Source organism: Stegostoma tigrinum, chromosome 20 (genome assembly GCF_030684315.1).
Source record: "Stegostoma tigrinum isolate sSteTig4 chromosome 20, sSteTig4.hap1, whole genome shotgun sequence".
Lineage (NCBI taxonomy): Eukaryota > Metazoa > Chordata > Chondrichthyes > Orectolobiformes > Stegostomatidae > Stegostoma > Stegostoma tigrinum.
The window spans coordinates 44,342,488-44,356,261 of record NC_081373.1 but is presented as its reverse complement, the minus strand read 5'-3'; the positions used below and the strand labels follow the sequence as shown (position 1 = coordinate 44,356,261).

The window sequence follows — 13,774 nt, the reverse complement described above, 5'->3', positions numbered from 1 at the left end:
TGGTTATCTCAGATTCGAGCAATAGGCAGGACCTACTATCTTTATTAAATAAACTTTCATGTGTTTTTACAAGAATCAATAGTGGTTACCATTTAGCCAGCTTTTAATTTTTTTTTATTAACTTGAGAATTTCACAATCTGCTATGGTTTTGAACACTTGCTCCCAGAACATTAACCTAGATTTCTGCATTACTACTATGATAATGCTGCAGAATAGTTGATCTCCTGTAATATTGCTAATAGAAAATAGGAAGATTTGATATTTTGTAATATAGAGGTCATTTAGAGGATTACATGCAACAGGAATTTACAATAGCCGATCAAATTATTCCATATTCAAGAATTTTCCTGGAGTTTTACCATTTGAATTCTAATTCTTTAAATTTGGTGCAGTTCTGGATTCATAGTAAAGTTAAGATTACATAACAAGATCTTTGAAGAGAGTACAACAAATTGGAGGTAGTCAGGAAGCATAGGATACTAGATCTTGTAAATCAGAAATTGAATGAACAAGGAAGTCATGTGAAAGCTTTCCAAATCTTCAAAGTACATCCCAGGTTGGGTATGGTGTACTATTCTGACCACTATAATCTACTGGTGGCTGGGGGGGGGGGGGGGGGGGGGTGGAAAGAGGAGGGAGGAGGAGGTGACAAGGAACAGGAAGGGCAGCAAAGGAGCAAGGGGACTTCTTACTTTGAAATTTGATTATGTCTCAAAGCATTGATGCATTTTCCAAGAATCAGCAAAGAAGTGTTAATGTTTCCAGCTTCTTTCAATCTTTCCCCATCATTCTTTGTTTTTGTATTCCTCTCTGATCCCGCAAGATCACAAAGAGATAGCCTGTAAAGTAAGAAGTTACATTACGAATTTGCAATGGAAACATGGGTTTAAACAATTTACACTAAACTTTCTAGAGAGTCTGCAAGAGGAGACATTTTGGAATCATGAGTTCTGAGGCAACATGGTTGCAACGGACTAAAATGTTAAGTGTAAGATGCCTGTAAGTGCTGTTACAACCCTGGACAAGACAGCTAAATTTACAGAACTAATATAAACTGTGGTTGAACACTCCCATAGTGCAGTTCAAAAACAGCAGTTGTGATCAAGACAGATTCCGCAGATTCCCATTATCTCAAATGCCACAGATTTCTCAATAGTGCACCCCGATATGTGACATTTGAGTCACCAAATCTGTCTCCTTCTTGAGAAATTTCAGTCCCTTTCCTTTAGAGCTAGAATCATCCTTACTCAACAGCAGCTCTTGCCAAAAATTCCGTGGGTACAATTCTCAGCTAAAATGGCACATTATCCCACATTTGCTTCCAGAATCATCCTTCATAATATTTTCCCAGCTCATTTCACCTAATTCTGAAACTGTTGCCACTGTTTTGTTCAGGGACAGGCACTGTCCCAGATTCCCAGCCACACCATGATTAAGTACTGATACTCAATCTTTTATCCTGGCATTGCACTCGCCTAGGTTCTTGAGGCTACTTATTGTACAAATCTTGCTTTTTTTTGGTAGACAACTGGCTTGAACAAGTTGTCTCTGGGTTTCTCTGAACTCCATTCAGCCACAGAGCTCTAAAATACTGCTCATCTGCTTCCTTGATGTCGCTGAATTTGGATTGAAAGTGCTTCTGGGAGCTCAATGAGCCCCACAGCTAACAGCACCACTTACCTGCCACCCACTCTAACACGCAAAACGATCAGAGGGACTTATCAAGAGAGAGGGAGAGAGGCAGAGAGGCAGAGAGGCAGAGAGGCAGAGAGGCAGAGAGGCAGAGAGGCAGAGAGGCAGAGAGGCAGAGAGGGAGAGATGACCCCCATTTTTAAACTAGGCAGGAACAAACATAACACATTGCCATCTTTCTATGAACAGGGCGTTCCAATCTCAACAGGCTACTAGCTTCTACATCACAAGGACAGTGAGAAAAAGGATTTTAACTACACTCGTCACAGATCTTTCTAATTGGAAATTGCCTGACAGACCATGCTCAGATCTTGATTCCTGTTCCAGCAAGGCCAGATTAAAAAAGAACTTTTTTCCCTCCAAAACATAAAATCTTCCAGCTTTAACACTTCATAAATCACACAAACTCTCATTCCATCTCAAATCTCTTCTCCAACCTCAGCCCACAATTTAACTTTTTCAGCAATTATACAAGGTTTATCAAGTACATAACAAAGCACTGCACTGCCAGAGTTCTGGTGCCAACATTTTAGTCTGCTCAACTAACCACTACCTATTTATTTCTATTTCTAATTGACTGGGTGCATTGAAAGTTCAGATATTTTGTTTTCTTTGAGTATTTTTGTCTTCTGTGCTTCGAAACTTCTACGTCTCTGGAATTTGATTCAGAGTTGTCCACCTGAGGGAAAAAAAAGTTCTTTTCCCTTTGATTGATGCTGCTATTGATGTTAATAAGTTACAGGATCCAACTTTTGGCTTGAGATTTTTACTTGAACAAGTAAACAGGCCATTACTTAATCATATACATGTATTACATTATTATTCTAATGCTTTATTTCAATTAATAGAAGTCAAGCATGACAGATATAGAAATATTGTATTTTAAAAGTGTCTTTTTGAATGTAAGATTAATTTGAGTTTTACATCCTTAAAAAGAAAACAGTTCAGCAGAGTTGCCTCACCATCACCTATGCAAGGGCACTTAGGAAGGGGCAACAAATGTTGCCCTTACTAGGAGTACCCATGGTTCACAAAAAAATAAAAAAAACTGTAGCTGACTAGTTTCCTTCCTAATATTTGTTTATTTTGATTGGTGCACAAATTCTTTTAGCCATTCCACATTCAGCAGGTGACATTTGTACACAGGAATATATTGTACTCCCAACCTAAAGTCAAGAAACCACTAAGGCAGTGAATATTACATAATATGGGTACTTACTAGCTCATCCACTTTGTGGCACCTCAAAAGTTGTATTTAAAAATGTAGAAATAAAAATTTGCAATTTTTCCCACACAGGTGTATTATTACTTTTGTGAATAAACATTACATCCTCAGAAGTAATGCTTTGTTTTCTGCACTGCTTCAGTAACATAGGAAATGTTCTTCCAAAAGGCTAAAATGAATGCAGTAACTGAAAAAGCTTGAACAGAATGCCTTTTATATTTCCATTGTGTAGCTCATTCATAAAAAGGAAATCTAATACAGCAGTTAAAAACCGAAAAGGTGACTTTCAAATGTGCAGATTCTTGAAATCTTTTACAGAATTCCAGATTCAGTGCTATTCTGATTAAATTTACAACTGAATTGATTTGGATGCATGTAGTTACAATGTTCCTCAGAATTTTATCTGCATTTTTAGTAGTGATAAACAGCTCTTCAGAAGAGGTATAGTTGATGGTAATGGTGCAGAACTGGAAGTATACAGTCCTGGAATCCAGTCAAAAGCTTTTCAATTAAGATTTCTGGCTTATCTGGTTTCAGGCAATTAAATTATTTACCAGAAACATGATCTAGCAAGGACAAGGAAGATGATATACAAGGCTTTGGGAGAGAATGGCTGCTAAGATGAACAGTTTGTTAACTATGTCATATATAAAAATTTAGCGTGATGAGCTTTTCAAAAACTTGGAATAACTTTAATTAAAACATGATTACAAGCTACAAAGAAAGTTCTTTACGTATACTACTTACTCAGTGACTCTTGAAACATGAGGTCCACCATCTACGACATGCAAAATTCTTATTGAAAAAGTACAATGGCTGCAGAACAAACGTTTTGGAGAAGATTTAAATTCAGTTAGTGATTTAAAGCATGGGTTTGGTCTGTGATATAGTCCAAAGCAAGGCAAAAAAATTCTTTAGAATTGTTGCTAAACAACACTTGCACGAGTGAGCAAATTACCTTCTACTTGAAAGATTGTTGATTTTTGTGGAAGCAATGCTTTGCTGTTTTCTGCCTTGCTTTAATATTTTATATGCCTCTTCTGCATTGGAAACTTGAATCCACCTCAAATCTGAATGGAAAAAAATCAAACAACTAATTTGTGTCTAGCACTGCTAGTGTGAAAAAAAACCACACACTTCACAGAACTATTATTAAATAAAACATGATGCTGAACACACATTAGCACTAAAATAACCAAGAGCTTGGCCTAAGGTAGTCTTTAGGAATGTCAAAAGGTGAAAAGCAAGGGCACACACACACACACAGAGGGGGAGATCAACTAGATGTTTGTAGCATAGTCAAATCTCAAGGTGATAAAATATGACAACAAGAGCTTCAGCAAGGGGAGTCCCAGAAAAGGAAGTAAGCGAGCGATGTTATGAGGTGGAAATATACCATACTAGTGCTAACATGTATTCATGGTTGAAAGCTCATCTGAGAATCAATTACAACACCAAGGTTCAACAGTCAGACCATTGCCAAGAGAACTAGTAGCAAGGGAATAGCGGTTTGAGTTTGTGATGGAGGAGCAAAGACATTGATTAAATAGAGATGACTGAAACCCAAAGGAAAATGTCTGCCCATCCAGTACTGGATATTGGAGGATCTGCAAGTTCCCCTCCGAGCCCTCCACCATCTGATTTAGAAATATAAAATCACTGTTTCAGGTCAAAATCCTGGAACTTTCTCCCCCACAAAAGGGCAATAGGGGTCTACCTACAGAACATGGACCACAGGAGTTCAAAATGACTGCTCACCATCACCTTCTGATAAGCAATAAATTCTGGCTAGCCAGCAACAATCATGTCTAATGACCAAAAAAAAATAATTAAACTACAAAATGATATCCCCTTTAAACACATTAGAAAACACTATTTTGCAAAATCACAAAATGAAATAATGAGGAGTTTTCTTATACTTTTAAATTGTTAAGCTAAAACAGACAAATCTTTTAAAAACTTGACGTTCATAATGCAATTTGAGAAGTAGAAGTATGACACGGGGATAGAACTGGATGTCATCAGCACATACATGGATATAGGGATCTTGCTATGGAGTGGTGTCATCCCTACCTTAAACGCCAGGAGGCCTGGGTTCAAATCCAGGATAACAAAGTGTGGAGCTGGATGAACACAGCAGGCCAAGCAGCATCTCAGGAGCACAAAAGTTGACTTTTGGGCCTAGACCCTTCTAAGATGCTGCTTGGCCTGCTGTGTTCATCCAGCTCCACACTTTGTTATCTCGGATTCTCCAGCATCTGCAGTTCCCATTATCTCTGGGTTCAAATCCAACCTGTTCTATGTTGTGTGTAATAACATCTCTGTACAGGTTGAATAGAAGAAAAAAAAAAAGTGGAAATGCCAGGATGGTCAGCATGTAAAGTGAGAAATAGGAGAAATGCAAGAAAAACCTCTTGGTGGTGGCAGGGGAGTGGTTCATGAGTGGTAACTAGTAGTGGGTTGTGCAAGCCCTATTGATGGACATTAGTAATGACAGTCTGGCAACAGTCATATTAATAAAGAACAAAACCAAATAATTTTACAGTTACACCCAAGAAGGGCATGAATTTGAGCAGCAGAACATTTAAGAACTTGATAGGAAGGGGAGATTGTAAATGGTATGGATATTTGCCAGCTCAAGAAGAATCACTTTTTTTAGGCAAGTCAACTATTTAAACAATGCCATTTAGCATGACAAAAAGAACTCAGAGGGCATGCAAGATAGAAAAGCTGGAGAAGAAAAACCAGAGAGAAATTCAGGGCTAGGGCAGCCAGAAGGCATTGTAAATTTATGAAGACATTGTACGAAAAAACAATAAAATCTGCCCAGAGCCATAGGAAAATAAAGCTTAACATAAGTTCAATCCTGCAAGCTAATGCTAATAATATTTTTAACTTTATTTTTGTAAAGTTGTCAAAAAGTCATTTAAAATACCTTTCACATAGGTGTTGCCTTTTGTATCTTGTGCAAATCGAAGTACTTTTCTTTTCTGGCATTTATATGGTACCAGATCAAGTAAATCATAAAGAGTTTCATTGTATATTTCGCAAAATGAAACCCAGACTGAAAATCTAATCCTTTCTGGTGCATCAACAGCAACTGGTTCAGCAAAATCTCCTAAGGTAGCAAGTGGCTTTAGCAAACTTCCTGCTTCAAAACAAATAAAAATGCATGATTAAAGTAAGACTGCATCATTTCGAAAAGAATGATACCAATTTTTAAATGGAATTGCGAGTCCAACTTATTCATTGTTGATTTATTCTGCAAATTTCTCTATTCATTCTTCAAATTGAAACATTTCTGAAGCAAGTTACTCCACTAGTATAGTGAACTACACTCTACAAGTGATCAGAATTCCATTAAGTTTTAAGTTAGTTATGGATAAGGAGAAGACTGCTTCCTGGTTGAAAGTGCTAAATTGGGGAAATGCTAACTACAACAGTATTAGACAGGAAGTGGAGAAATAAGATGGGGGGGTGGGGTGGGTAAGAGGTTAAGCGTTTCAGGATAATTTTCTGAAGGGTCTAGACCCAAAACGTCAGCTTTCCTGCTCGGCCTACTGTGTTCATCCAGCTCTACACCTTGTTATCTCAGATTCTTCAGCAATGAGCAGTTCCCACTATCTCTGAATCACAGAATTACAGCTGGGTTAGTCTCAGAAATTGAAAAAAAATCAGGAAGGTCTATCATATCATGTAAAGCATAGTGGAAATCTGGAATTCACTCACCAGACAATGGGAATTTTCACAACCAATATTTTGGTGTTTGTCAAAGGCAACCTGTGATATATATATCATTCCTGGATGAAGAACTGGTCTTCTAAAGCATGGCTGAACAAATGGATATGTTTGGAAATGACATGATCTTATTGAGCGATGCAGCAGGATGAACAGCCAAATATTTACACTTGCTGCCGCAATCCAATTGAAAATTAGCAAGATTTATTCCTGTGTCTTTGCTCAAGTTAGCAGAATTTGAATGCTGATGATTTAAGATGATAGGAACTTCAGGTATCATTTGCTTGACTGGCAATTAATGTTGCTGAATACTATAATTTCAAACTTCTTTTTATTGAAGCAATTAACTTCAGTTAAGCCATTTCTTTGAATATAAAAAAGGGAATATCAATACATTTTCATAATCAGCTGTCCCAATAATTCAAAGACACTGGAATACAAAATATCAATTTTTGCCTACGTTTCTAAAGATAGAAATGTCAAGCAGATATTAAAAGCATAAAACGGTAGTGGTTTTTAACTAATTGCATTTTATGTTAGTTGGCTTGGGACACTTTTTAGAAACTGATCAAGAGCCTCAACTGTATAAAGCTAGATCATTAATAGGAATTAAAAATTGTTGCGTATTAGAATTATGTACAAAGTGGCAAAGACAACTTAAATGTGGAATTACAATTTTAAAATGAAACCAAAAAACCTCAATATTCTCAGTCAGGAAGCACCTCTGGAAGGAATATATTTAGCACTTCGGTTTGTTGATGCCCTTCATTTGTTTTTATTTCAGATTTCTAGTCTTTGGATTCTTGTGCTTTTGTTTACGGTTTTCTTAAATTTTAAAAAAAAGGGACAATGTGTTTCAGGAAGTCTGATAGCCAATCAAAGAGGCATAGGACCATTTTAAATTTACGGTGAATAATAAATTTATGGCAATAATGCTTAAAGGCATTACCGAAATAAGTCAGTACAGTACTCCCAAACCACAACACTGAAAGCTACTCACTTATACTTACAGTCTAAGAAAATATCTCCAGACAATGTTGGCTCATGATTAAAGATTACAAATCTAGAATCATGTCCCAGCATACTATTAAAATATTAATTTATACAAAGCTTTACATACATTTGTTCAACTCACCTTCTGAAGAATCTAGTGAATTAAGTTGACTACACCCATTGCATGAATCACTCTGTAGGGGATAAGAGAAGAATTGAAATGGTTACATTTTAAGTGGTCTAATTTATTATTTCTACTTAAAAATTCAAAAGTGACCCTTTACTATGACCATGGTTATGTAGAATTCACAGCATTTTAACTGCAGATTTGAATAAGCATGTTTCCATGAGCCACATCCATAAACTAAAAAGTAATATTGATACCCAAGATAACTCCCTTATCAAGCTTCAGATGTTGGTTATAAGCACAACCAAGAAAAAAACCAAAATAAACCTGCTTGTTCAAGTTTTGTCACACTTCTGAGCCAGGTGAGATTTGAATTTGGCTTTTTGCTCAAGATGTAGGGACAGTACCATTGCACCACAACATCCATAACAATGATATAAAACAGTAATTTAACAGGGAGTTATTGACATCATTATCAGCCAACAAGCGATCGGCAGATCAGCACTTACATAAAACAAAGTTGAATTACATAATAAAAAACAAATATAAAGAACTGTAGGAAGGCCTATTTATTTATGCAGAGACAGTGAGGGTGCAAAATATTTTGGTTTGGAAATTCAAGTACACAGTAATACAGCAGGTGATGAATATGGTTAACACACTAATTGTATTTAGTAGTGCAAGGGCAACTAAGATGAGAAGTAATTAATTTAACAACACAGGAAAAAAGTGTAATTCCGAAGGAGATGAAGAATCAGAGTAACCGGTGAGTGTCTACACAAATCAGAAGGCGAAAGAACAAAGTTGAGAGCAGTTAATAAACCATATGGCTGGATCCCAGGCTGACAAAGGAAGCACAGTACAAAAGCAAGCCATGGTAAATTTGTATGAAAACACTGATTTGTCCACAATTAAGCAGTGCATCCAGTTGTGGACACTACACTTTAGGAAAAATGCGAAGGCACCAGAGAGAGTGCAAATAAAAGGTCTACGAGAATGCTTCCCAGGATGAGGAACATTAGTTACATGAATAGTTTCATGACATTTGTCCTTGAAGAGATTTGATGGAGACAGTGAAAATTATGAGTCTGAACAGAGTGGATCGGGTGAACCTTTCCTGTTGGTGGAAGGATCAAGCACTAATGGAGACCAATGCAAGGTGAATAGTTAAAGCACAAAGTAACATGATAAGAATTTAAATGCACTGCTTGATAATATGGTGGAGGAAGACTCAAAATCATGGTTTTCAAAAGAGATTTGAATCATTATTTGAAGAGGAAAGCCTGCAAGACTACAACAGACAAGACGGGCCAAGTACCTTCTATACTTTAATCATGCTATGACATTCTCTAAAAACACAGTAATCCAAAATCTAATATCTGGAATGAGTGTTACCCATTCTTTTAAAAAAAATACCAGTAACATTTTCACAAACAAGTTTGAATTAAAGTCAATAAGCATGCTAAGCCAAAGTAAATAATAGATTTTAAACAATAACAAAGTAACTGATCACCTGTTAATGCACTTGTTTACCTCTCTAAACAGCTGAAGTACTGATTTTTTAAAAGCTTCCTCTTCTTTCACTTGCATTTCTGTTAATCTAGTGAAGTCTGTGCATCTCTGTGGTTTGATATTCATACTTGTACAAATCTTTCCTTCAATACTCTTGAATAGCACACTCAATGACCGTGGCACGATACCCATATCATGATCTGGCCCTACAACAAAAACAGAACAATCAAACAGCATCAACTTTAAAAAGGATTTTTTTTCTTCCCCTCAACAAGTTCCCATTTGAACAAAAGGAAAACAAACCTTGAAATGTGTACGTTTTTCCTGCATTGGTAACACCATAAGTAAAAACCAAAGCATTTTGGCCATTCAGAATGTCCTTAATAAGTGGTTTTACTGCTCCAAATAGTTCTTTTTGTTTGGTTTCTGGACCATATACCTAAGAATTGAAATAATGGATTTTTTAAAAGTTAGCATATTTATATCAATTTGCACAAGGAAAAGATTTGCATTAGGTCAGTACCCAATACAATTGCAAAAAGTGCGGAGATAAAATAATTTTTCCGTAGTATGAGAACAGCAAACAGTTGGTTTAAGAGACAAGCTTTCAGGAGGGAAGGATGAAGACAGCAGAAGACATGGCTGCAAAGAGGGAGACAAAAAAAAGGGCACACAAAATGCGGGAATTGGAGGATGGCAGCATTCGAATGATGAGAGGCTGGAAGTTACAGATGGGAAGTGGCCTTGCCTGGGAAAGATTATGAACGCAAAAGGTGGGAATTTAACAAAAATATTGGAGGTTTGCAGTCAATGGTTCAGTTAGCCAGAGGATGGCTAGTAAATTTAAACTGCAATGAGTTAGGATAGAGGCAGCAGAACTTTGGCTGAGTTCAAGTTGTAGATACATTGAGGAGAGTCAGAAGAGCATTCCAATTCCCTAACTAAAAGAAATAAACATGGGCAAGTTGTTCAGCAAATGATTAGCAATGTTGTCAGGATGGGGAAAATAAGTGAGCAAGAGCAATGATTACAACATCGTGGGCCAGCAGTTTATGTTGATACAATAAGATTTATTAACAGCGAGATACAGTAAAGAGACAGGAGAGAATTATAGAACTAGAACCTGGGCAAAAAGGATAGGAGTTACACAGAGGTGAGTGAATACATATCCTCAAACTTCACAAAAGATAAATGCCTGAACCCTTCATATTCTTAGAAGGTACAGTGGGTTCAAAAATAAAAAAGATGCACATTCAAGGATACAGTTGGTAGCAAAGAGTAAGCTTTGCATCCCATCATGAACCTATAAAAGTGAACAGTTTTAATGGAGCTTAATGCGGAGAAAGATAGATACAGCATTTCAATAGCTGTTCCTAGTGTGAATATATTTCAAGTTTCAACCCAAAAATTGTTACAAGCATAGACCAATCTAACATGTGGTTCTGATGGAGCAAAATTTTCACATCATCGACCAGGACTGGCTTGTGTTACGTACTCCTGAAATTTAAGACATCCTCCTGCTCTATATGCCTAATATTTAGAATTAGCTGACATAAAACTTGCATTTTTTTTCTAAAAACTTGTTTTTCCACTAGAAGACTTCAAAAGATAATTCAATGTGTGTCAACCGAGCACAATTTTATATTATGCAAAGTCAATTAAGACTAACAATAACCCATGGTGGAAAGTACACTTCCAATGCAGCAAATTGATGAAAACTGTTTATTAGCACTGGCAGTGGTGTACACACAGCCTGAACCCAGAATTAGAATCTGGTTTGAGACCCTACTTTACTCAGAATTAGAGCATGAAAAGCAAAACAGGTGGTCACTTGGCTCCTCATGTCTGTGCCAGAGAGTTGACAGACCAATTCAGCTAGTTACCTTGCCTCTTCTTTTCCCCATACATCTGCCTAATTCTCTTTGGGTGTTTACTCAATTTTTTAAAATAATTTTGTCAGGTCATGCATTTCATAAGCTAACTTCTCATTTCATGCTTAAGAGTCAGTTCAACTCTTGACATCCAAAAATTTAAACTCATTAGTGTGAACACAGCCATGATTTCCTGCTTTCAGTTTACTGGCGAGTCTAAACCTGAAGGTACTTAGAGAAGGAGCGGTCTTATAATTACAGTTGTCTACTTTTAATGTTCTTTTTTGAAGTCAAAATGTGATGGGCAACTTTTTAAAATTAAAAAAATGTTTTATCATTTTTGGAATCAAAAATAAATTGTTTCTAGAGGTCATATAAGTGGCTTGCAAATCTACTTCAGTGAACTGAATTACTTTTCTTCTCTTGATTTTATTAGAGACTTTGGTCCATATACATCTATAAACCCAGCCTCAAAAAGGAACTACATGGTATAAATGTTTAAGAGGAGGATAATAGATAAAAATTGTGTTGGTCTTCAGTAGCACAACTTATCTGAGACTGAATAAAGATAAATGCACTTTTTAAAACTTAATCATGGGACATGGACTAGTTTTTTTTAATTGTTGAACCCTCGTTGCCCTCAAGAAAGTGGTGGTGAGCTCCTTTTCGAACCACTGCAGTCCACCTGCTATGGGTTGACCCACAATGCCATTAGAGATGAAATTCCAGGATTTTGACCCAGAGACAGTGAAAGAACAGCAATATATTTCCAAGTCACAATGGTGAGTGGCTTGGAAGGAAACTTGAAGGTGGTGGTGTTCCCATGTATCTGCTGCCCTTGTCCCTCTAAATGGAAGCAGCCATGGGTTTGGGAGGTATCATCTAAGGTTCTTTGGTGAATTTCTGCAGTGCCACTTGTACGTATCACAGTGCTGCTGGTGGAGGGATTGACTGTTTCTGGAGCTGGTGCAAAATCACCAGCTTTGTATGCATAGTGTCAAGCTTCTGGAGTGTTGTTAGAGTTGCACCCATCCAGGCAAGTGGCGAGTATTCCATCACACTCCTGATCTTTGCCTTGTTGATCATGGCTTCGTGCACTTAGGTGGTGAGTTACTCACTGCAGTATTCAGAGCCTCTGACCTGCTTTTGTAGTGAGTTTCTGGTCAATTGTAACCCAAGCATGTTAAATGGATCAGCCATTGGAAGTGTAGGGTTACAGTAGAGGTGCGTTTGGGTGGATGCTCTCTGGTAGCAGAGTGTGACTTGATGGGCCAAATGGCTAATCCTGTGATTCTTCTTTGCTTCTGTGCCCATTCATTCTCAGTCCTTTATTAAAAGGGAGCAGTTTTGTTCCATCTACTCTACAGAAATCCCTCAGGATCATTTGGAAATCTTCTCAGCCAAGAAAGACAGTCCCAACTTTTTCAATCTATCTTCATGTCTCGACACCTGGAACTATTTTTATAAGTATCCTCTGCATTCCCTTCAATACATTCACATCTGTCCCAAAAAGGTGTGGCACCCAGACTGTACACAATACTCCATGAGTTTGAACTAATTCCTTATACAAATTCAGCATGACTCCTTGCCCTGTACATTATACCACAAATAAAACCAGCATGCAGTGTCATAGGCTTTATTAACTGCTTACTCTACTAACTTTAGTGACTTAAGCACATAAACCAGGAGGTTCTGCTCCTGAGCATCATTTACACGATAGTGCACCTCCATGTTGCTTCTACCAAGAAGATATATCATGTTGTACTTCTCTGTTTTTAACATCATCTGCTACTTATTGGCCCACTCCATCAACCTCGATATCTTTTTATCCTCTTTCACGACGTTCCTCAGTTTCAAATCATCTGCACACTTGGAAATTGTCCCCTCCACACCATGATCTAGATCATTGTGTATACACAATCAGGAAAATCAAAAGCTCCTAAAAATAGGAAACTACTACAAACCTTGAAGCCAGAAAGGTAACCATCAGCAAATGACAGCATACTATCCCTCTGCCATTTTTTGTACTCAAAATTTTTTGATTTACTCAGATATTATAGCTTGCATGAATTAATTTGGCAACTTTTAATCATACTTCAATTGAATTGAACCCCCTAGATAGAAAGGATAATAAACTAACTTTTGTCACTCAGTAAACCAGTAAAACTGCTTTTCTATGAAATTTTAGCTAGAACTGTCACGAATGTAATAAAGGTTACTCACCCATCCTTAAAAGCACATGCTCAAAAAAGTAAATCATTACTTTCAATTATACAATGCACACCATGCTATATTTGTCACTTACGTGTGTAAATGAAAAGCATTGCGCTAATTGGCCAATTCCTCGATCACTACATCTGGAGCCTGATATTCGCGGTGGCTTCAAGATCACACTAGTTGAGTTTTCTATTGATACACAGTCCTAGAAAGAGCACAAATTTGACAGATCAGCATAATTTTTAATGAAATGAATCTACTTAAAATTCTGTTCAAGTAATTTAGATAGCTAGCCTGAGATTCATTTTGTGCAACTTCAGCTTCAGTAAAAGGTCTGATACGAAGATGAACACACATATGATCTTTTGAATGCAAACATTTTCGTTGAATAGCCTGTG

General features: G+C 37.1%; 1 protein-coding gene across 2 annotated transcripts in view; it reads right to left on the bottom strand.

Annotated features, from left to right (window-relative positions):
- Nucleotides 1-13,774, bottom strand: part of kif20bb (kinesin family member 20Bb) — an 87,201-nt gene that overhangs the window by 68,789 nt on the left and 4,638 nt on the right. The window contains exons 3-11 of one of the 2 annotated variants that reach the window (XM_048550618.2): nt 13,671-13,769; nt 13,465-13,581; nt 9,592-9,727; nt 9,310-9,494; nt 7,792-7,843; nt 5,854-6,069; nt 3,877-3,988; nt 3,666-3,734; nt 694-840 (exon numbers count right to left, since the gene is read on the bottom strand). In XM_048550618.2, the coding sequence (XP_048406575.2) occupies nt 694-840; nt 3,666-3,734; nt 3,877-3,988; nt 5,854-6,069; nt 7,792-7,843; nt 9,310-9,494; nt 9,592-9,727; nt 13,465-13,581; nt 13,671-13,769 (1,133 nt within the window). The remainder of the gene's footprint in view (nt 1-693; nt 841-3,665; nt 3,735-3,876; nt 3,989-5,853; nt 6,070-7,791; nt 7,844-9,309; nt 9,495-9,591; nt 9,728-13,464; nt 13,582-13,670; nt 13,770-13,774) is intronic. The other variant, XM_048550620.2, reaches the window with a different exon arrangement.